Here is a 23,982-nt window from a genome sequence, read left to right as displayed (position 1 = left end):
GTCCATGTCACCAACAAAGATGTTGAACAAGACCGGTCCCAACACCGATCCCTGAGGGACACCACTCGTTACCGGTCTCCAGCCGGACATTGAGCCATTGACCACAACTCTTTGCGTGCGGCCATCCAGCCAGTTCTTTATCCACTGAGTGGTCCACCCATCAAATTGATGTCTCTCCAATTTAGAGACAAGGATGTCATGTGGGACAGTGTTGAACGCTTTGCACAAGTCCAGGTAGATGACGTCAACTGCTCTGCCCCTGTCCATCCGTTTCGTAGCCCCATCATAGAAGGCCACCAAATTGGTCAGGCAGGATTTCCCCTTAGTGAAGCCATGCTGGCTGTCACCAAGCACCTCCTTGTTTTTCATGTGCCTTAGCATGCCTTCCAGGAGAATCTGCTCCAAGATTTTGCCAGGCACAGAGGTGAGACTGACTGGTCTGTAATTCCCCGGGTCATCCATTTTCCCCTTCTTGAAAATGGGGGTTATATTTCCCTTCTTCCAGTCATCGGGAACTTCACCTGACTGCCATGATTTTTCAAATATGAGGGACAGTGGCTTAGCAACTTCATTCACCAACTCCTTCAGGACCCGCGAATGGATTTCGTCACATCCCATGGACTTGTGTACGTTTAGGTTTTTAAGATGATCTCGAATCAGATCCTCTCCTACAGTGGGCCCAAGGTCTTCATTCTCACAGTCCCTGCGTTCGCCTACCAAGACTTGGGTGGTGCAGTCAGAGCCTTTGCCAGTGAAGACCGAGGCAAAGAAGTCATTAAGAACCTCAGCCTTCTCCAAATCCTGGGTAGCCAGTTCTCCCGATATCTTCCAAAGGGGGCCTACATTGTCCCTAGTCTGTCTTTTACTCGCTACGTACCTATAGAATCCCTTCCTGTTATCCTTAACATCCCTAGCCAAGTTCAATTCTAACTGGGCCTTAGCCTTCCTCACCTGGTCCCTAGCTTCCCAGATAACATCCGTGTATTCTTCCCAGGCCGCCTGTCCCTGCTTCCACCTTCTATAAGCCTCTTTTTTCCTTTGAATTTTCCTGAGCAGCTCCTTATCCATCCAAGGAGGTCTCCTGGCCCTCCTGCTGCACTTCCTTCTAGTTGGGATGCAACACTCCTGAGCTTGGAGCAGGTGATCCTTGAATAACAACCAAGAGTCTTGGGCTCCCCTGCCCTCTAGGGCTATGTCCCATGGAACCTTACTAAGCAGGCTCCTGAAGAGGCCAGAGTCTGCTCTCTTGAAGTCCAGGCCTACTAACTTGGGTCCCGTATTCAAAACACCCAAACCCCTGACTATGGCACCACCCTTTTAACCATTTATTAACTTGGCCAGTACTCCTGGCTTTTTTAAGGTCCCCCCCTGTATCCTGGAGAATTGATGAAAAGACAATCTGAGCTCCAGAGCCCTTAACCACCTCTCCCAGGGCTCTGTAGTCCTTCTTTATGTTCTCCAGGATACTGCTATCAACATCGCTAGCACCCCCATGGATCACTAGAAGTGGGTAATAGTCTGTGGGACTCACTAGAGCAGGCAGCCTCTCTGCAACATCCCTGATCTGTTCCCCAGGTAGGCAGCACACCTCCCTCGAGACCGGGTCAGGCTGACAGATGAGTACCTCTGTCCCTTTCAAAGTAGAGTCCCCTACCACTATGACCCATTTCTTTTTCCTGGCAGCACCAGTAGTGATCTTCTTTACTGGTGCACCAGACGGTTGTTTCTGGTGCAAGTGACCTTCCTTCTTAGCCCCCTGCAGGACAGCAAAGCGGTTCTGGGTGGAGACAACAGCTTTAGGAGGAAGCCCCTTGTTTTTAATTGTCCTCTTCCTCCTTTTTTTGTTGTTTTTTGTTGTTACTATATCCCAGCTTCCTGGGTTGACGTCCTCCTCCACTCCTCCATGAGCTGTAGGGGATGCTTGAGGCCCCTGCACATGTTGGGCCTGGAGGAGGCAGTCCTGCTTCCTCTCAGCTTCCCTGACATCTTGCAGCCTATTGACAGCATCCTGCAGCTCAGCCCCTGCTGCAGGAGGACCTCCACCAGGGAGCACCGAGTGCAGCCCTGCCCATTGGGCACCGTTCCCGCACAAGACCAGTGCAGGCACTCTCTACACTCTGAGCTCTGCACTGCAGCCTCCCCTCTCATCAGCTCTGTCTGGGTGCCTACGCTGGCCACCACTGGGGCAGCCAGAGCAGAGCTCCCAGACCGGGCCCTGGTCATACGGCGAGCACTCACCATCTCGCTCACCTGCCTGCACAAACTGCTGCGCAAACTGCCTCAACCCGCCCTGTTCACCACGCTCCTGGTCACTCGCGCTCCCTGGGGCAGGTTTTTAACCAGTCAGGGCTGGTGCCGCTCCTCCTGGCTCCGCCCCCTGTGAGTCCCTGCTCTCGTCAGCTGAGCTGCTGGCTCCTGGGCAAGTCCTGTCGAGGACCTGAGGCTCCCTTGGTGGCTCTGGCCGCTCTGAGTAGAGGCTCCTGGACGCTGATCTCCTCCCCACTCTGGTGCTGAAGGTGCCCTCTCCCGAGCTACTCACTTAAAGCCATTCCCCTTGTCTTGTCACTACTTGATTTAACAAAAAGCGCCTCTCCAGCTTTCTCCATTTAGGTACTTGAAGGCTGCTCTAAGGTCTCTCCAGAGCCTTCTCTTCTAAAGGCTGAAGAAGCCCAACTCTCTCAGTCTCTATAGAAGTGGTGCTCCAGCCCTTGGAGCATCTTCATGACCCTCCTCTGGACTCACGCCAACAGGTCCATGACCAAATCTCACATGATACTTGTGAATTAAAAGGGTACCACTCACTGGCTGAAGTCTGACAGTTTGAACATTCAGGGAACCCACGTGTGTTTGAGCTCTCTGTCCTTGATAAACTTTGGTCCAAAGCTACTGACGCTGTTACTGCAGGCTAAATGTCAATACACAGATCAGTCCAGGTACTGTGCTATCTTCAGAAAAGCAGGAAATTTTATTTGTCAATTCATTTTTTTCCATCAAAGGACAACCTCTGGGGCTCTCAATTTCTCTGCTTTCCTGAAGTTTCCCATAGGTTCAATTCTGAGATCCCTTTCAGTATGGTTTCAGATGGAAGCAAAGGCGGCTTCGTGAAATTAAGTAATAGAAAACATATGCTACGTCAGGAACCATTTAATTTTCATCTTGTTGGTGTTTCAAAGAGAAGTGTGCAGAAACGTATTTCCTGGAGTAAAAGTAACTGAGAAGGATGCATAGGTGACTATCTGTTTAATAAAGGGTGTTTATTCTTTCTAGGTAGGCCAAGGCTGGATAAGTCTCCAAACTGGAATGAAGTGCAGTCAGGAAGACCTGGATATGAACCTTGTGAGATATGTCCATACAGGAACTATAGGCTCAAAGAACCAAGACAGCTTTACATTTTATCTGTGGGATGGGTACAACAGGTCCCCGGGTGTGGAGTTCTACATAAATATCAAGGACATGGAAAAGGGTAAAGATTTGTCAGACTTGACATTTTACAGTGCCTGTTTCTGAAACAAAGATGATTGAATATGTGTCCTGATACTTCCCTGAAGATTCTACAGGCCCTTGACAAGTCTCCCTGCAGATCCTGAAAGGTCTGTGCATGTATTTCACTGCTGGCCAGAGCCCTGATGCTCCTGCTGGTGAAGAAGTGGTCCTGGGATTGGCACTGCCTAAGGCAGTGTGCTGCACCATGCTTCTCAGGTGTCCTGGGTTCAGCAGCAGCAGTCAGTTTTTCTCCTTCTTAGTAGCTGGTGCAGCACTGTGCTTTTGACTTTCGGCCTGGGGATAATACTGATAAAACCGATGTTTTCAGTTGCTGGTCAGAATGTTTACCCTGACCAAGGACTTTGTGAGTCTCATGCTCTGCCAGGGAGGAGGGGAAGCCGGGAGGAAGCAGGGACAGGACACTTGACCCAAACTAGCCAAAGAGGTATTCCATACCACAGCACTTCATGCCGGGGGATGTAACTGGGAGCTACCTGGAAGAGCATGCGCTCTGCTCTGTTGGGCTCGTTTTCGGCGGGTGGTATCGTATCCTCTTCCCTTGTTATTTCTCTTATCATTATTATTATTGGTGGTAGCAGTAGTGATTTGTGTTATACCTTAGTGACTGGACTGTTCTTATCTCAGCCCGTGGGAGTTACATTCTTTTGATTATCCTTCCCATCCCTCTGGAAGCTGGGGGGGAGGAGTAGAAACTGCGTGGCTGACTTGCCGACTGGCTTAAACCATGACATCAGGACTCCCAGCTACTTTTCAAATAGAGTTGAAAATATCCTTTTGAAACTAGCTTTATGTCTGAATAAAAGCACAAGAAAACTGCAAGAATGTAATAAGGCAGACAAAAAGCTGTTCAAGAACAGTTCTGTCTCCCAGGTTTATGCTTTATTCTTATGGTCTCTCTTCCTTTATTGCATTCTTATTAGAAACTGAAATTAGACCAAGTTAACCTGACACTGCTAAAATGGGAGCAAAAGTTCAAAGAGATTCTGCTATCTTCATCCCTGGTAGTTTTCAAGCCCTAATAGATAAAGACCTGAGCAACCTTGTTACGGCTGATCTTATAGCTGACCCTGCTTCAAGCAGAAGATTGGACTAGAGAGATCCTGAAGTACCTTCCAGACTGACTTTCCCTATAATCATACAGCCCTATGATTTTTCTGCTGGTGATGGCTTGCCTGTGGCTAAATAATGCAAAAGAGATCAACTTACGATTTAATATGACTACGTTAGTGTTGTTTTGTCTATCTTGCAGGAGACATTGCTGTTTTTATAAAGCCTCTTACAGTGTCAAAAGGGGATCAGGGTTACATTACAACTGACGTCCTCCTTGCACTGGATGGTACTGACAAGCCAGAGGAACTCCTCTATGTGATAACCTCCCCACCCCAGCATGGACAAATAGAGTATGTCAGATATCCTGGCATCCCCATTACAAGCTTCAGTCAAATGGATGTAGTAAGACAGATAGTCCGCTATGTTCACAATAAAAAGGCAGTTGTTCCTGAAGATACATTCAGGTAAGGGATAACAAACACTTCACCTCCTGAACATTCCCCCTTGGATTTTTTCGGTATTCAGAAAAACCCACAACACAGAACAAACACAAACAAACAAAAAAATTAAAAATAGATGAAAAGCCTGTGGGAATTCAGAGTATTCAGATAGCAAAGATATTTCTACTATAATATACACAGTTGCAACTTCTTTGGTAATAAATGCTTTTTCTAACTGATGTTGAAATTGTAGCCAGAGCACATTCACTCAATGATACTAGCGTCAATAGTATTATAGCACCCAAACATACACATCTGTAAAGATATAAGTGCGGGAAAAGGACTCAGAACATACTTTGTGGAATTTTCCTTTGGTTTCTTGCTACAGCTGGATGTGGTAAAACTGGTCCATTCAGGTAATGAATAGCTTCTTTCTTGTCTATTCTTATTTATTGTATTAATTTGGCTTCAGGCTTTTTGAATCCATAAGCGGTTCTTGAACAAAGTGGAAATCAGTCCACTTAACCTATTTTTGATACCACAATACCTCAGAAATTCATGTAGACAATTGGATTTTTGAGGTAAACCTTGTTATGTATAGATCCAGTTCAGCAGCCTAGTGATATTTGTTTTCTTTCACCCAGTTCTGAACTATCCTCTTGGGCCTGCTTAGCCTAAAGTGAATACTTCCTTACTTCATTCTTAAATGAACCTCCTTTGTTTATAGAGTGGAATGATGTAATGAGTTATCATCAGGTAAAGACAAAGCATACACATTGCTGCTCAAAGTCTCGGGGACAGTTTTGTAAAAGAGAGCAAATTCAGGGGAAAAAACCTGAGAAACAAATAAAATATTTCTAAAGGAAGAACACTTACTTCTTGCTAGTATTGGCAATTTTGTCTGAAAGCATCTTTTGACAGAAAATGAACTTTCTATAAAATTCAGGTTTTCCACCCAAAATTAAATGTTTATTGTTTTTTCAATTTTGACTAAGAAGAATCAAGGATTTGTCTTCTAAGAGTTGAAATTTAGAAATGACCAGTTTTTACACTCTATTATGACTAGATTCCTGATGTAAATGGCATTTTCCATGGTGCATGATGAAGACTCGAGAGCATGTTGAGTCATTCATTTTGAGAGTTATTTTGCAGGGAAGTGAAGCAAATGGGGCATGGAGACATTAAACAAACATCCCTATGACACGAGGCAGCTCAGGTGACATTATCTAGAGTTAAGCCCAAACTAATTTTTGAATTTTCCTTGGTTTAAACATTTTAAACTATCCCTCCCACTAAATTCAATGTAATGGATACTTTTCTTATCTACTTGAGTCGTAACTGAAAAAGTGAACAAATATTTTCTGGCTTTATGTTTCTTGATTGTGAAACACTATGACCAAAACTACGATTAGCTTATATAAGCAAGGCTGCAGTCATGCCAATCCTAGGGTGTAAGAGTGGCTTACATAAGTATGACTTCTATACCACACTTACGAAAAGCAGACCAAATAATTCCATGTGCATGTGGATAAACCCAGTGTCTTCTGTTTAGGTCAATGGCTATGAACCAAACTAGAAAAGTAAGATTACTAGCCTTATAAAAGTGAGTTTATAATGCTTTAATAAATATTGATATTCAATAACCATTTAAATCACAATAATTAGTATTCCTTGGTGTTGTCATTTGGAAAAGAATTTGGTTTTGTGTAGACATACAAATATTGTGGCAGAGTATTATGATCACTTAAACAAGGAATGGTTACATTAATTATATGAGTAATTAAAGGGAGAGGAGGGATTAACTGATCAAATTTTTACTGTCCACTGAAGTACTTCCTTCAGACATAAATTTGCCTGTATTCTTTGGTGCTGCTGGCCTGGAAGAAAGATTTGGCAGTGCTTGTTTGGAGAGACAACTTGAAGTGATTAGCAACCTGACATCGGATGCTGGCAGCAGGATATGAAAAGAACATGCTAATGTCCTCCATTTTGACATGCTGGCTCGATTTTGTAATAAGCTGGCACTATTTATGATTCCATTTTTATCTTTTAAATACCATGACAGATGGTAGGTCCTGCAGCCAACTTTGTTGCCATCAAACTGCAGAAAGCATGAAATGTTGGTAATGGTGAAATCAAACCATGCAACATGTCCTCCTAATTGTGCCTGAGAGTTGTTCCCTGAATTTCGTTAGAATGAGGAGAATATTGGCTGCTCTCTATTCCTAAGGAAATGATGAAACAGGCATAAAACAGAAATAAAGAACCAAAATCTCTCAAAGTGCAGAAAAAAGGATATCTTGGACACAGGCAGTTCACCACCTGTGAAATTAAATGGTGTATGACATTTGCATGGTAAATTTCAGTCTGATATATATCCCAGAGGTTTGCTCCTATCTGGTGTTCTGTAGAAGACTGGATGAGTCTTCAGTTTCATGAGTGGAATTATCTAAGTCTTTCACTTAAATCATCCAAATGATTTTACAGCCATCAAAAGAACCAGAGGAAGCTCACTTCTGCTGCAATCTTGCAGACTCTTTGAAAAATGGTTAAGGTCTTGACTGAATGTATTTTGCCGCTTTTTGACTTAGCATAGTACTATTGATAATTATTCTAGTTCTGTATTTGATTTCAGCTAAATTACTAACAGCACAACCATTTTACCATTGGCACAATAGCATTAGGTCAGTGCAGACAGATGTCTCTAGGTTCCCAGCTGGGAATACCATCCTCAGTAAACATATTTCTAACTGCTAGATAGTTCCTGTTCTGCCTATGCTCATTCCCATCTGTTTCATGGCATACTGCCAGTTTACAAGTTGATCAAGCCCTAATCATCAAGCATTGGTGAAGGCAGTGAGTAATTTTAGATGGACAGTCTGTGCGACACAGTAAGTTACTCCATGACCTAACTGAATGTCACTTACATTCAAGGCATGCAGCAATAGGCCAGGCTTTGACCCTCTAATTATTTAAATACTTTTTCAATCTGTGCAGCCAAGAGAGCAAGGAGAGGCAGGTAATTTAAGTGTCAGCCAGTTCCCATTTCACTTCTGAATGGTACAAGCATGCTATGTGAAAAGCAGCCGATTAGGCTGGCCCTCATAGTGCCGGAACCAGCTGTTCGTGATAGTGTCCCATACAAGATCAACTTCATAAGGTGTATGTAAGCCAGAGGGTGCACTAAGCCCGCAGCCAGCCTGCCATTTTAGATCTGCTCCATCCGTATCTAAGCTAGCAGATTAAATTAGCTCTGTTATGACTGCTAGGCTGATGAGCACATCCTCAAAGCCATTCTTCTGGCATCTACTCAGATTCCTACAGATGCAGTTGTAACTCTTGACATATACCTAGCTATCTGCTTTCATGATTCTAAGTCATACTGTCACCCCATCCACAGCCTGGCTTTGAGCTCAAACCAGCTCTACTACTTTCGCAGTATCAACACAGGCAAGTCCTGTAGTAAAGGTGTGTGTTGTCATTTCATTTCAGTACATGGTGAATCCAGAACATATGCTGAAGACTACCTTGCCTCTCTTTGCCAGATTCATCGTCAGCAATGGACTGAGGACTATGCATGGGACATTCATGATCTCCTTGGAGGCAGTCGACCAAGCTTTGCCCACACTGTCTAGGAACATGGGGTTAAGATTAGTGGAAGGCACTATGGCACTCCTTTCTCCTGATCTCCTGCAGCTTTCAGACCCAGACACTGCCAAAGAAAACCTTACCTTCCTCTTGGCTCAGCTGCCCCAATACGGTCATCTCTATTACCGAGGGGTTGTGCTACTGCAGTACAATTTCACCCAGCAAGATGTGGACAACAGGGATGTTGCATACAAGCACCGAGGTGGGGATTCCCAGACTGACAGATTTACATTTGTGGCAACAGATAGGACAAATCAAGGATTCATCGTGAAGGGGAGAGTGCAGAGCGAGCCAGTGGCATTCACCATTCAGGCAAGTGTGACTACAGGCTTACTTAAAAGAGATATATAGCATGGTAAGGTGGAAAATGTAGTAATTTTGATGAGAACTGGCACTTGCTGCAGTTTATGATTTAACTGAGCTATTTGTCAGCTAAAATGTTTGCTTTCTATGTTCCATCAGGAATATTATAATTAAAAATAATTAACTCCTTGCCACAACTCAGGCAAAGAATTTTATAGAGTTCAAACAGAGAGAGTGTATTTAAGAGAAAAAAAAAAAAACAAACCACGACATCTTGCCTATGTAAGTATGTACTTATATACTTATATTTGCTAAATTTTTTACACAGAAATCTCAACCCCAAAGCTGAGCCCAGCTGTTGGGAGGAATGAACTTCCTCCTTCTCTGCTTACCCACTTGGTACCTGACTCACTGATTGTACCTGACTCACTGATCTGCATGTGAAGGACACTAGCATGACTGTTGATCTTCATGTCACAGGAATCTTGAATTACAGACACTTTGCCCCCACAGCTAGACAGCCTGTTTTCCTTCTGGGTGTCTTTGCCTGCTCTGATTCTTCCTTCCCTTACTAGACTATTTCTGTTCACTTCCCATTTTCCTTATTTTCAGGTTCTTCCCACTGTGTCATAGGCTTAGATGCTTCTGCTATAACTTCTTGTATGTATCTATCTGGCATGTTTCAGTATGAAAAGCAGGCCTGGTTGCACCGTATGTCAAAATTCTGGAGTTTTCAAAACACTGATACTAACAAAAACACTCCTAACTTTTCCTTATTACAAAGTCTGAAGTTATATGATGAGAAATGATGTTGTATCAGCAGAAGATTAGGTATAAAACCAGCAACAACTTTTGCAGAGTGCTAGAAGATTCATCACAAGTTGTGAAAGGTGGAACAGATTTTAGGAGACATATTAGCCATGTCTATGACTATAACTATCGTAATCTTTAGGTTTCCAAGCTTGTTATTGTAAAATATTGGTGAGAAACCCTTGCTTTGCTATGAAAAAAGTTACATCAAAAAGGAGAAAGACTATGGGGAGTGCGGGACATCAAGGCAGAGGTACATAGAATTTGTATTGCCCTCCCCAGTGTGTGCTGTAGCCCACTGCATGCATCAAGTGACCAGGCAATATAGGCCTGGAAACCTATCATGGGAAGTAGTACTTTAGTGGGGATCAGACTCTTGGAGCACACTGCAAGTCAAAGTGGCTATTGCTGCCCTAAGCAGGTTACAGTGCTTTTAACGAAAGTAAAACAGAGAATAGTCTGATGCTGTAAAATTAATATCCATTAGTCTAACTTTGATTTAGGTGGATCATTTGGACAAAATGGCACCAAAAATTATTCATCTCCATTGCTCTTCTGATGTGGAACTGCTGAAGAATGGCAATTATGGGATTTATATTACTGCCAGGTCACTGAAGGCATCTGACCCCAATACAGAGGATGACAAAATAATTTTCAAGATTTTACGAGGTCCTCGTTATGGCTACCTGGAAAACATAACAACAGGTGCTGTCTTCTATAATCTCTGTATTTTGGCACAAACAGACCCTGTTCATGTTTGCTTGATGGAGGAAATCAAAATTTCTTATCAAATTTTGGGCAAGGTTTGAATGTAATAAGAAAGCTTCTACACTAGAACTTGAGTGTCACATTCATCATGAGTGCTCAGAGAGTTTGAGATGATTGTTACTAGCTGCCTTTGAGAACCTTCTCTTTGTTTATGTTAAGATAAAAGAAAAAGAACATTGAACTTGGCCATTAGTGAACTTAGCCAAAATTAGTGGGGGCTTGTAACAAGCTGGTATGTTGTTGTTTGGCTATAAAACCACATTTCTGCAAGTTCAAATTTTCTAAGTGCTCAATAAAAAGTTGAAAGCAGCCTAACGTGGTTCTTACTAACAGGCTCCTGATTCACCTGAATGTTTCTCTTATTTCCTAGGTGGATTTATTCAGGAAAGGTTTAGCCAGAAGGATTTAAACAACAAAATCATACTTTATGTCATCAACCCATTGTGGGAAGTGTATGCAGACAACTTGGAGTTTCAAGTCACAGATGCCAGTGGAAACTCAGCGGTACCCCAAAGGTAACTCTGACCAGTCCTCGGTGGTGTGTGCTTTCCCCACAGTGAATTAAAGCAGGCCGGGCTAGAAGCCACACAGGTGTGAACGTAGCTGTGAATCAAACTGCCATTCTATTGAAGAGTAGAAAGGTTTCTTCCCTCAGGGAGGTGAAATACAAAAAGCTAGCTCCAGGTTAGTCTGGGGCACAGTGCTCAAGAGCCTTTGGGGCCTCATAGGAAAATGTAATGGAGTTTACTGTAAGTGGCAGTTGGGCTTTTGGAGATGGGAGACACTGGGTGCTGAAGAACAGGACTGTTGTTTCATGTACATGGTCCTGCAGCTGGAGGTCACTCTTGCCCTGTGCTGATGGCAGAGCTTTTTTCACAAGCTTGAGATCACAATGGAGGGAATGCTCTCAAGCAGCAAAAGCTAAGACAGACATACTTCTGCAAAAGAGCACTAAAAGAAGGTGGAGGGCACACATCTACTGCGAAAACTTATATGAGACATATGATAAGCCTCTTGAACAAAAATTAGAGACTGGGGTGTCACCTGAACTGTGCTTTGATGATTAAGGCCAAAGTGAGAGTAGCTTTACAGCAAGGGCAATGTTTCTCTTTATTTCTGAAATAGGGCTGAATGTTCAACCACTTTATTTAATCACAAGTAACTGAGAAAAATAACAGATGCTATTGTGCTTCTTGGCAACCTGATCTAGTCAAAGATGGGGCACTGCACTAGAAGACATTTGAAGGTCCCTTCCAGCTCATACTATTCTATGATTCTATGATTCCGGGCTTCCTGGGCTAAAGTGGCTACTCACAAAGCGGGACCCATGGTGAGAGAAAAGCAGCAGAGAGCTGGCTCCAGGAGCCAGGCTCCTCTGCAGAGTGCTACCCTGCACTCTAGATTGAGCAGAGCCAAGCCAGAGAGAGCGTTCTGGCAGTTATGTGCTGTGCCAAAAGATGTCCCCATACACAAACACATAGAACGCAGCCAGCCTGGGCTCTTCCCAGCTGCATTGTGCTGGCTCACAGATGTACTGATATTAAAACCACCATCAAAACGCTGCCGCTCCTCATGGAAAGTGTGGCTTCTTGTATATAAATAGCAATGCATAACGTAGCTTTACAAAAAGAGCAAAAAGAAAGCACCTTTTGTATGGAAAATGGGAGTTTCAGAGAAGTAGAAGTTCTCTGTTAGCTGCATTGGATCTCAGAACAAAGGGAATTTGTTTTTTAAGGAAAAGACAATAATATTGGGTTTAAAAGCTTGTGAGAGGTATTTTTGTTGTTGGTTGGTTGGTTGGTTTTGGTTTTTTGTTAGTGGGGTTTTTTTTTTTTTTGTTTGGTTTTTTTTTTTTTTTTAAGAATTTATCACCTAATGGTCACTGGTGCAAAATACAAGTTTGATATTATTAAAAATTAATCCCAGCTTTTATCTTAATGCTGCTGGACTACATCTGGTACATGCATCCTCTTTAGTGAAAATAAAGCAAATCAGCTTCTAAATGGGTTCCCACAAAATTAGTATCAGAGGATACAGAAGGACAGGAGGAAGCTTCCACTGATGTTAGAGTTCGTCTACCTTGAAAGGTCTAGAAGTTTGTTTTAGAAAAGTTAAAAATGTTTTGTAAGTAAGTATCACAGCTCATTTTCCTTTTCTGCTCTCCTTCATTTCTCTTTGACTCTCACTAATTCTTGTCACAGCTTTCAAAAAGGCAAGAACTTTATTTGCTATCCTGTACAGCATGCAGTCCTCTGAGGAGGATTCTAAATTCAGTGTATGAGACACCTGCACTCAGCCACTTCTATGGTTGAAGAGTGAAGTACACAGAGAATTCAAGTAAGGTGAATGGGCAAAGTCCTAGAGTGTGCCCTATATGCTAGAGGAGAGTTAGAGGACAGATGAAGGAAGGTGGGAATAAAGGAAGATATTACAGAGAAAATACAGGAGAGTGAGAGTAAAGTAAAACTGCAGGGTTAAAGGGAATCAGGAAGAAACACTGATAGTTTGTCTCGGCCTATTTGCTGTTACAAAGATGCTGCAGCATCCCTCTAGATCTGAAACAAGGTTGAGACTTGGCATGGGGTAGACTAGGGCTTGACTGGAAGATTCACTAACTGACTGGAAGATCTGTTAACTGCCTCTCCTTATTTCTCATCAGCCAAATCAGACAAATATGTTGATTTGGAAACAAAGGCTCAGTATGTGTATTGGCTAAATCAGCAGCCAGCAGAGAAACAGCTCCTCACTGAACCTGGCAGCAGGGGGTGGGGGCAGCAGGGGAGGTGGCTTTGCTTCCTATAGGCTTTCCCTTCTCTTCTGCAGGCTGGAGCTACAGTGGTCTCGGGTTGAAATGCAACAGACTGAATATGAAGTGTGTGAAACCGTGGGAGCGGTGTCTCTGAAAATCACGAGGGCTGGACACTCTGCAGAGTCTGCCTTTGTAGCTGTGAAGGTAAAACTAAAAGACAAACTCCTAACTGGAAACTTGACAGCAAGCAGTGCAGCCCATTAAATTTTCCCTTGGACTTAAAAGGTACTTAAGTAATCAGCAAAGGGGCTGTGCAATTCAAACCAGACTCACTGGAACATTGTCCTTGCTATATAGATGGTTGAAAAATTATTAACAAACTTTCTGATTTTTAAGTAGAAGTGCTGATTAACCACAACTGGAATGTTTTGGAGTGGTGTTTCAGTTCTGATTACCTTCTGTGACAGAGCAGGCAATTTGCTCTGGCGCTGTGCTCAGAAGCTAGGTTTCCAGGATTTGCCACATTAAAACCCAGTCTTTGGGCAACCTGGGGCCTTGGGACTTCCCATTTCCCTGTTCAGGCTGGAAGAGCCAGGGAGCTATGGGATCTTCAACTCCACAGTCATGTCAGCCTTCCCCATTTCTCCCCCCACTGCCATCTGCCTAGGAAGAAGCCCCAGGAACCCCCAATATATTCAGTGACAGTCTCTGTCTTACTTAAAAAAAAAAAAAAATTAGTCTGAAAGTGGCATGTTATAATTTTGTAAACCAGGTTTCGTGCGACTACTCTTCACAAACTTTCTTTCCTCATAAAATGAAAATTCCGGGATTGTACCAAATCCCCTTGCTAGAAAAACACTAAACCTCACAGTTTCTAAGCAGGATCGCCTTAATTGGAAACATAGTTTTGTTTTTTCTTTCACTAAAGTCACTGAAATTTTGCTATTGACTTCATGGGGAACCATCCTGCCCTATACTTCATGGACTCCAGTGACTCTACTCTGGTTGTCACTTGGCTAAAAAGACCAGTGAAACTGATCCTAGGATTGTGAACGAGGGTGGAAACCGATGTCCTCTGCCTATGAAAATCCAGGTAGTCACTGGTGTCCCCAAACATGTATATAGGGATTCATGACTATCCCAATGAGTCTCTGGGGCCTGCCAGTCAGCTCTGTGTGCAAAGACTTCTTCCAAGACTTCACAAAAAGCTAAATAGGCAAATGTGGCCACGCTGCTGCTTCTCTTCCAGGACACCAGGATGTGTCTGTCCAGGAGCCAGGTATGGCTGGGTCCCCAGGCATGGTGAACGGCAGTGTTGCCTGATGCTGTCAAGTAGCTACTTGAAAGAGGAAGAGGCAAAATTTTAAGTTGAACAAGTTTTTTATGAGGAGTTTTAAAACACAAGCAAGGACAGAATGACAGTTGCACATCACAAGGTTTATTCTTTGGGCTTTTATCTTCTTTTTTTCAGACTGAGCACATGTATTATGGGTTGGCATGTCTTTTATAGACTCTGTGGAGAGGCACAGAGTAACTTCAGCACACAGCAACTTCAGCACACAGCAGAATGCAGTGGTTTGGTCACAGCATGGCATTCACTGTCTGCTCTCTTCCCAGGTGAACGAAATATCTGCTGTTCTGGGACAGGACTTTACAGTAACTCCCTCCAAGCTTGTTCAGTTTGATCCAGGTATGAATCAGTGCAATGAATAATTTAATAGCCAATTCACTGATTTTGAAAGCGTAAATTCTCATTTTGGAGAGTGAAACCTATTACCTATCTGTAGCTAGAGGAGCTGAGTGGGATCAAAGACACTACATTTTCTGGAAGTGCAGTGGGCTTTCTTTATGAATTAGTATCCTTATTATAGTTAAAGTATCAAAACTGCTGTAATTACGTCTCCTTATCCCCCTACAGCTAAGCTGCAGAGGACTTACAGTAAGCTGAGCCATGAGATACTTTAAAGATTTCAGGCATAATAGGTAAAATGCAGGATGCTGGCCAAATGTGGACAAAACTGAATACAACTTAAGTTATACAAGGTATCCAAGACCAGAAAGGTGCAAAGGAACCTGATAATTGTCAGACTTCATCTTGCTTGCACTGTAATCATAACAGCAGTCTGACCTCTGCAGAGTCCAGGATCTGAGTTTATAAAATGGAGTCTGCACAAGCCTCCCAGGATGCTTCCTGCTGTGTCAGCACAGGTTATCCCAAGACTGTAAGCAGTAAGATTTCAGTGGGAGAAAGTCACAGTGACTACAGAGGAGACAAAACACATCATCTGTGAAAGGCTGACACAAATGACATCTGCTTGATAATAAAAACTGGTCTAAGTGCTTACCTGCATTTGAAAAGCAGATATGGGGAATACAATGAGTCAGTTCCAGCCAAAGCCTGGGGACTTTAGGAAAAATCTCACTGCATCCCATGGATGAATTCATATGTACCCCAGCTTTGCTTGTCTATTCCATAGAAAAAATTGTGGCTTTAAGTTCTGCATCACAAATCTGATTACTTTGTATATCTTCAACTACAGTCCATCTTGAGAAGGCAGATACTATGTAAGAGTACAGAATGAGCAAATGCAGGTTATTTTTCAGAGGTGGATAAGAGAGGACACCCAGCAGACAGCAGTAAATAAAAAAAATCTGTGTGGAAAGGTGAAAATCTGCTCTAATTTCCAGTGGAACACACAAGAAACCTCTGAAACCAATGAGCCACTCTCTGAGACCCTTTATCTATCATTAGATTTTTGTTTGCTTGTTTTAAATTAGAAGATGGAAGAAAGACCTGAGAGATAAGTGTTAAAAGTCCTTCACAATGTGCTGACCCAGGATTCCATCATTCTGTCCTCTAATGTACTACACAGTCAGGCTTATCAGCCTCCGAATTAAAATAGCTCAAGATTGTTACAAAGAAGTTGTGACAGGAGAGATACACACTGTTCCCCTTTTCTGGTCACCTTCTCAGTTAAGCCAGCTGAGTTCCCTCACACAGCCCTTTTTGAGCGGCTCTCTCTCTCTTTACTTAGGCTTACGCTTAACTTTAGGGAAAGACCCTCCAAACTCTTATGTTCAAGGCATCAGTTTCTTAGTTCTAAATTCAAGTTTTTTGATACTTATTAATTACTTAGTAAAGCTTTAAAAACAACCCTCAGCTGTGTTCTTGACTGGACTGATAGGAACGGTGACTGCAAACAACAAACTGTAGTAGAAAGGGACAGAAGACCCTAACCAAGTATATGGGTCTGTACTGACAGCTTCTTTTAGCTAGAAGATTTATACTGGAAAAGAGCAAGGAAACAGAGGTTAGGCAGTGTCATGAGGATGTAAAGATTTATTTTTACAATGTTGCACATGTACCTTTGATAATAATTTTGGATGTCAGTGCTGACTTTGTGATGCAGAAACAGTTCCCAAGTTTTGTTGACAGGAATGGGTATGTTGAGGTCTGTTTCTGTTCTGCTGCCTCTGACCTTTCCTGAACAAATTTTTAGCCTTTTGGGTTAATAACTAGCCTAGTCCTTTACCTTGAAAGGATCATTCCCATAATGCAAGCCTGAAGTTACCCAGTAAAGGCAAGCAACCAAGCAAAAAATTTTGTAACCAAGTATAAAGTCTGCCTAAAAAGTTGTACTTCAATCTAGGACAGTTTTTGATCCATTTGCAAGTATTTTAAATAATGTTCAGTCTCTAGAATAGATCTCTCAAGATAAAAAGCATATGATTTTCTCCTGGAAATTGCAATGGAAGTCCTAAATCTATGCATTGTAATGTCATTTTGCACATCTGCAGCAACTTTTTGTTACAGTTTTTCTTGAACTTGAATTTGTTCAGGAAAAAAGTCAAACTTAATGTTACTTGAGAGAACAGCAGGAGTCCAGTCAGTTGGTTAGAGCACAATAGCATACACCAGCTACTCCATTCTAGCTGCAGACATGTTAATTAATATATTCCTTTGACACTCCGATTGATTGAAATAGCACTTAAAGAGTAATTAAAATGTTTATTTCTATTAGGAATGTCAACCAAGACGTGGAATATAGCAATTACCTATGACGGATTAGAGGAAGATGATGAAGTCTTTGAAGTAGTTCTGAACTCCCCTGTGAATGCTGTTCTTGGCACCCAGACAAAAGCTGTAGTGAAAATTTTGGACTCAAAAGGAGGTATTCTCTTTTGATCTTCATCATTAAGAAGGTGGGACAATCTTGGCTGAGTAGCTACTTATTTTCAACCATAAGTAGTTCTTAAAACTCACCTTCAGATCAAAATGCTTGATTTCTTTTAGGGAAAACAGGCTTGACAGTTGCAGACTCTTTATTCTCTCACACAATCATATGCATCCTCTTAGGAAACACAGCGTGGAGTAAGCAGTAAGTACAAAATGAAAAGGGTGGAAGAAAAGAAACCACTTTCTGTAACAACATGAGTTCAGTTCCCATTTATTAAAGTGGGAATAACGTTTTTAGGTCCATTAGAATTTTTTCCCTGTTATTGTTTAATGGTTAATGTTGCATACCTCTGAAAAAAGATTTATTTTCCTCTCAAAAAAGATCCTAACAACTAAACCCAGCTCTTAGCAATACGTTTTCTAATGCTTAACAAACAGAGTCCACAACATTAAAGCACACAGCAGTGATCATCACAGTTTAGGCTTTTTTGCCTGCACTATTATTCTGTTTTTCAATCATCAAATGTGGTGCTCCTAAAATCACACCAAAAATCAAGCAACTGTAGAAAATTAGAAATAACTAGCAAGGCATCAGAGTCCTCTGAAAGCACAGGAATGTTTTTAACTCTGGCCCATAGTTGAAACAATATTTTAAATACTTGTGTTGCAATGAATTAGACTTCAGTTTACAAAAAATCCCTTTAAAATTTCAGACCTATTTTCTTTATAACATCATAATGTAAATCAGGAGTTAATTCACCTAATTGGTTTGTAGGAACAATTAGTGTCCTGGATTTCTGAAGAGAAAATTATCTGAGCATGACAGAAGTACCACTGACATTAGTCAAACATGCCTGGCTATCCATGATCAACATCCCAGTACTCCAAACCCCAGTCTATGCATGAAAACAGGTAATTTCAGCAGATGCTTGGCTGAAATTCTGATCTGTAGATAGACAAACACATTATGCATAAAAACACATATACAGGTAGTAGTTGCAGTGATAGTCATAGCAAACCCCACAAATGAGGATGACTGAATGAACAACAAATCAACTACACCAAGTGAAAGAATCATCCAACTTTTAATGACAAGCTGTTTATGTGCCTATGTCAACGTGACCAGTTATCTGCTCATGCAGTTAGAACCGAACATCTGCCATTTTTTATGCTTTCAGGTCAGTGCAGCTATTCCCATTCTTCTGGCCAAAGCAAGCATGACTACTGGGGGAAAGGCACACTGTTTCCAGTTTCCTCGGGCTCCTCATCACCTTCCAGGCCTGGCAGTGCTCCCTTGGAAAGGATCCAACCGGCTTCTTCCAAAAGGATAAGAGAGAATGGAGGGGACCCACAGAAGGAACACAGCTTGGTAAATCAGAAAAGGACCAGGCTGAGAGTGACTGGAAATGGCAGAATAGTAAGACATTTCTCTAATGCAGTGATGGACTGATCTGTAAATTAATTGGGATGTGACATCTTCATTTAGTGCTTTTTGTAGTGATCCTAACTGACCATGTAATAACCATAAGCTACCTGAATTTTCTCTGAGTCACAAGTGAGAGGTATTTAAAAATACCATGAGATAAAAATATAATAATAATATTATTAATAATAATAATAAAAATCCTAATTTTGATTATCCATGTATGCAAGAGAGTAAAAACAAAGTTGGGGGAAGAAAAATGCACCAGTCAACTTCAGCAATTACACAGTTTCTAATCTTGTGTAAATTATGGGTCAGATAGAAGAAAGAAGTCACTAGAGCTAGGCAAATGTACAGAAGCTGTGCATCTGGTCCTGAAGTATTAAAGCTGAAAATTCTCTAAACAGGGAACTGTTACTTAAAACTTGCCCATTGATTTTCCTGCTTAAACTATATTGGTTTAACTAGCTGGTTTAGTAACATTCCACTACTGTGATCTTAAAGGTTAATGAAATCTGTTTATAAACACAGTTGTAATAGGTGACTTTTAAAGGCTGTTTTCAGAGTTGATCAGGTTCCATTCTGAAACAGAAAGAACTAAAGCCAAGATACGTTCTGCATGACCTACACCTTGTAGTAAATCTCGTATGAAGTCTTTCTGTTTCTATAATGCATGAATATGCCCATCTCATTCTGCTATTCTACCTTTTTCAGGTTCATCCTTCATCTGTATTTAGAAATGGAACTGATGTGGTTTTCAAAGTAAGAGTATTAGGAATATTTTTCAGACATTTCTATGATTTCTTTCTGATTCTGTTCTTTCCATAATATTTCTTTCTTAATAATTCACAATGACCCATACTTTACTTTTGTTTGGTTTTTTTTTTTTTGTGGTATCACTTTCCCTTGATTTGCAATAACTTCTATTATAATTATCTTTTAATTATTTTTTTTGTTGTTTTGTTTTAGAGTTGCTTGTATGTGTTAACCTTCCCTTTTCCCTTTCCTGTTCTCTTTGTGTGTGTAATACTGTGAAATAAAGTATCACGGGATGGTATCACTCAAAATAGAGGATGACACCTCATCAGCTAAAGCAAACAAGAAAGCTCAAGTGTCAGTAATTAACCAAGCACAGCCACGGATAAATGTCATCTCCTCTAGGAGCACAGAAATCCCACAAGCTGATAAGGCAGAACTGGCATCTGGACCAAACTCAAGACATCAGGTATGAAACCTTTTGTTTCATAGGCATTTTCACCATCTGCTTTCAGACATGCTGTTTTCCAAAATGATTTAACACTGCTCAGATCTGCAGCCTAACCTTTCCCACTCCAAAGCTGAGTCTAACCAATACACGGATAAATTAACAACTCACCATAAAGTTTAATATAAAACCTATTTAATCTGTTTCAAGTAGCTTCTTTTCTGTATTTTTTTCCTTCAACTGTTCAAATGACAGTTCTCTTTCCAGGACTTCTACTTTTTCCCAAAGGCCTGTACACAAGATTTAAAGGGGCTCTTGCATTATGAAGAAAGCACTCAAAAGTTATTTCAGTGTGATGGGATAATATGGCAATTCTGGAATTCCCAAAGCAAGGTAAAAATGCCACCACAACTATGCATCTAGATGGAGTCTACAATGAATGAGACTTTCAAGCAAAGGACCTACATGTAACAAATATTGACTTGTACAGTGAATGAAAGAATTCTCCAGAGTCAGGTTTGCCATCCCCAGAAAAAAAATTCCCAGAAACCTGATAAGGGTTTGATTGCCTCTCCTTTCTGTCATCCATAGGTGCTCCTGTGCAAGATACATGAGCACTAATGTCTTGGTGCTTGTGGGGATGTAGATGAGACAGTCAGTGAATGAAGTCTGTGACAGAGCGAGTGAGTTAGTAAAATTAGCTCACTAAGGTATCCTTTTCCATCCATTTCCACATCCATGCCACAACATAAGATGTTGTCTGTGCTTAATATCTGTGTATTGCCTACACAGACTGCAGGAGACAGAAAATGGTGTCCAAACTAATTCGGCCTCTTAAGGGGGTTTTTGGAAATGAAACATCAAGTCACTTTTAAAGCTACTCATTATAAATTGTAGGCTCCCCTGGCAGGCATTTATTTCTTTACATCTTTCAAGCAATGCTGTAGCATTATTGACACATAGCAAAGTTCATCTTCAACATAATTCTGGGGAGGCCACAAACAGCATCTCTATCCTTCAGCCTCATTATTAGTGCACAGACCTAATTGCTGTGAGCAGGAATCTGTTTTGCCTTTCCTCTTTTATTTTAGGAGGTAAGCACGAAGAAATGTCCCCCTGGATGGAGCCATCATGAAGGCAGCTGCTACTTGCTGGTAGTGAATCACAAGGTCACCTGGAACACTGCTGCTCGGGCTTGCAGAGAACAGTAAGAGACTTGCCTGACTGAATGTGTTTGCTGTGCACTGCTGTTGCCCTGAGCTGAATGCTGCTTTTGAGGCTGAGTTCATTCAAATAAACCTCACTTTGGTTGTGCTGCACAGCTCCCCAGAAAGAAAAACAAGCCCTGGGATTCAGTGGAAAATAGAAATATTACTACTCTCATGTTTCAGGATATTCACCGCATGAATTCCTGAAGCTATCCATTTGCAGTGAGGATACTTTCCCAACAGAAGAGTTAGACTGGGAGGACAGAAATAGAACAAAGCAGTCTTTTGTCCTCTCTGACACACCAATTCCTTGGCTGTACCTTCACTTTATTTAGAAACAGCACAATGTTGCCAGCTCCTGTGTGCCTCACTATATTCTTCTGAAGATGCAGTTCTTCAGATTCTGTAACTTGAAAACATTCAATTATAACAGTAGATTTCTGAATGCTAGAAATACTAGCCATGCTAAAATGGAGCTTGCCCTAGGGTTGTGCATGTTCTGTACCTTGTGTTGCATTGCGAGGACCAGATTGAAGACCAAGATGAACAACAGCTGGGGCTTTAACAGACCTCTCCACTACTTACTCCATGAAATGAGAAATGAAACAGGGAAGAACTGGATATGAAAGAAACAGAATGTATTCTGTAAGTGCTTGAAGAACATGCAGGAAACATGAAACATGCACCAGCATGCATAACAAACCTTGATTCATTCCACTCTGACATGCCAGATTATGTTGTCTTGGTAACACACAAAAGGGAAGTTTTGGTTCTCATACCTCCCAACTGATGGAAGCTATTCTTTACTAAGATATAAATGCTACCTGCTTTTTGAGGTTACCACAAATCTCACATTGTTGAATGGTTTACTTCAAATTTTGGCTTCTGAAATGTTTTTCTATCACCTGCCTTTATTTTGTTAGTTACCCAAGCAAATCTGTAAGCTATGAATGTTCTAATTTTTTTTTTCCCCTGGAGACTTCAACATTCAATTGATCCCTTGGGAACATATGTCGCTCTGCTGGGAAGTGTTCCCCTTTCCCTAAAAAAGTGTGCTACTGGTGCCCCAGAATATTTATAGGAAGTAACTTCTTGCTGAAGGCTTTAGTGTGCAATGTGGATGTTAAACTGCATAACAGTAAGTTAATGACAGTGTTAAATACCTACACAAAAAGCCAAGGCATCACTGAATCCACAATGAAATGAATTCTATGGCAGTGATGATTCAATTAATGTCAGACTATTACAAAATAAGAAAGCTTTATCCTGGTAAACGGAGTAATCCTGGCCTCCATCTGGAACTGATTTACAAAAGTACAACCCCCTGCACACATTGAAAAATGATACAAGAAGATAATTCTATAAATTTTATTTTGTGCTTTTGCCCAGCTCCTCCCTGGCAATCACCACTATCACCAGTTGTACTTCTGCTTTTAATGTTTCTACTGTTGACATTTAAATAGCTGGTATTTCCAACAAGGAAATAAAATCAGCATAGATGTCAATCCTCAGTTTTTTAATAGATCAAAAAAAATTAGACATTAAATAAAAATATTAGAATGAACTTTCACTAAATCATTCCATTTCATTGAAAAATAAGAATTATTTTTATTACTACAAAAAAAGGCATTATTTTAAACTTCTTTTCAATTTTCTTGCTAGACATTTTCTATTATGCAAAACAGGAAAAAAGCACAAGCATTGTTGAAGTTATTTCAGTAAGTCTCAAACTAACCAACTTCCTAACCTCCTAGAGAAAACAGTGTTATCCTGAGATGATGGAATTGAGACCAAGCTATATAGAAAAGGTGGGCAGGCTGGAGAGGGTACAGAGAATGGCCGCAAAGACGATCAAAGACTGGAAAACCTGCCATGTGAGGAAAGGCTGAGACACCTGGGTTTGATCAGCCTTGAGAAAGGAAGGCTCAGGAGAGACTTTATCACCATGTTCCAGTATCTAAAGGGTGGCTACAAAGAAGACAAAGACTTCCTTTTTACAAGGAGTCTCATGGAAAAGATGAGAAGTAATAGGTTAAAGTTATTCCTGGAGAGATTTTGGTTGGACACAAGAGGAAAAGTTTTCACAATGAGAACAATTAGTCATTGGAATAACCTCTCCAGGGAAGTGGTGGAATCCCCAGCATTGGACACTTTTAAGATTTGCTGGACAGGGTGCTGGGCCATCTTGTCTAGGCCATGCTTTTGCCACGAAAGGTTGTAGCAGATGATTCTTGAGGTCCCTTCCAACTTGCTTTTCTATGATTCTATTCCATAAAAGGAATTATATCAATTTATTTCAGAAGCAATTGTTGTCTGGACATAACTATATATACATAGGTATATGGAAACATATTTGGGCTTCTAATGAGCTTTGACATACATTGCACTCATTTGTTACCGGTGGCATACCAACCTCTTCTTCAGTTTCCACAGGCAGGGATAGAAGCAGACACAAAAATGTGCTTGTCTTGATGGAAGCTGCTGTATGCCAAAGTGATAATGTGGGTGGAAAAAATCTCAGCTAATTGCTGTGAAAACCTTGTATGATTTCTAATCCTTGTCTGATACATCACAGAGAAAGGTGGTTTAAGAACTCATTTCTCTAGCTTTGTTTGCATGAATCGGCCCCTGGCAACATGCAGAGAAGCATCTGGGGGATATTATGGCTGAGTGATCCCACAGTGGCCTGATTTAGCAG

The 23,982-nt window shown here is 41.4% G+C and overlaps 1 protein-coding gene across 1 annotated transcript in view; it reads left to right on the top strand.

Annotated features, from left to right (window-relative positions):
- The window catches only part of FREM1 (FRAS1 related extracellular matrix 1), a gene marked incomplete at its 3' end in the record, with an annotated part of 61,849 nt that overhangs the window by 32,346 nt on the left and 5,521 nt on the right, over positions 1–23,982 (top strand). The window contains exons 22-34 of the mRNA XM_080638640.1: positions 3,268–3,463; positions 4,754–5,018; positions 8,540–8,954; positions 10,259–10,460; positions 10,894–11,038; positions 13,347–13,476; positions 14,890–14,962; positions 17,295–17,444; positions 18,628–18,866; positions 19,587–19,634; positions 19,915–20,097; positions 20,344–20,469; positions 21,168–21,283. Coding sequence (XP_080494766.1) covers positions 3,268–3,463; positions 4,754–5,018; positions 8,540–8,954; positions 10,259–10,460; positions 10,894–11,038; positions 13,347–13,476; positions 14,890–14,962; positions 17,295–17,444; positions 18,628–18,866; positions 19,587–19,634; positions 19,915–20,097; positions 20,344–20,469; positions 21,168–21,283 — 2,288 coding nt within the window. The remainder of the gene's footprint in view (positions 1–3,267; positions 3,464–4,753; positions 5,019–8,539; positions 8,955–10,258; positions 10,461–10,893; positions 11,039–13,346; positions 13,477–14,889; positions 14,963–17,294; positions 17,445–18,627; positions 18,867–19,586; positions 19,635–19,914; positions 20,098–20,343; positions 20,470–21,167; positions 21,284–23,982) is intronic.

This window comes from Psittacula echo, assembly GCF_963264785.1.
Source record: "Psittacula echo genome assembly, chromosome: Z".
NCBI classification, from domain to species: Eukaryota; Metazoa; Chordata; class Aves; order Psittaciformes; family Psittacidae; genus Psittacula; species Psittacula echo.
This window is presented reverse-complemented; position numbering and strand designations above follow the sequence as displayed.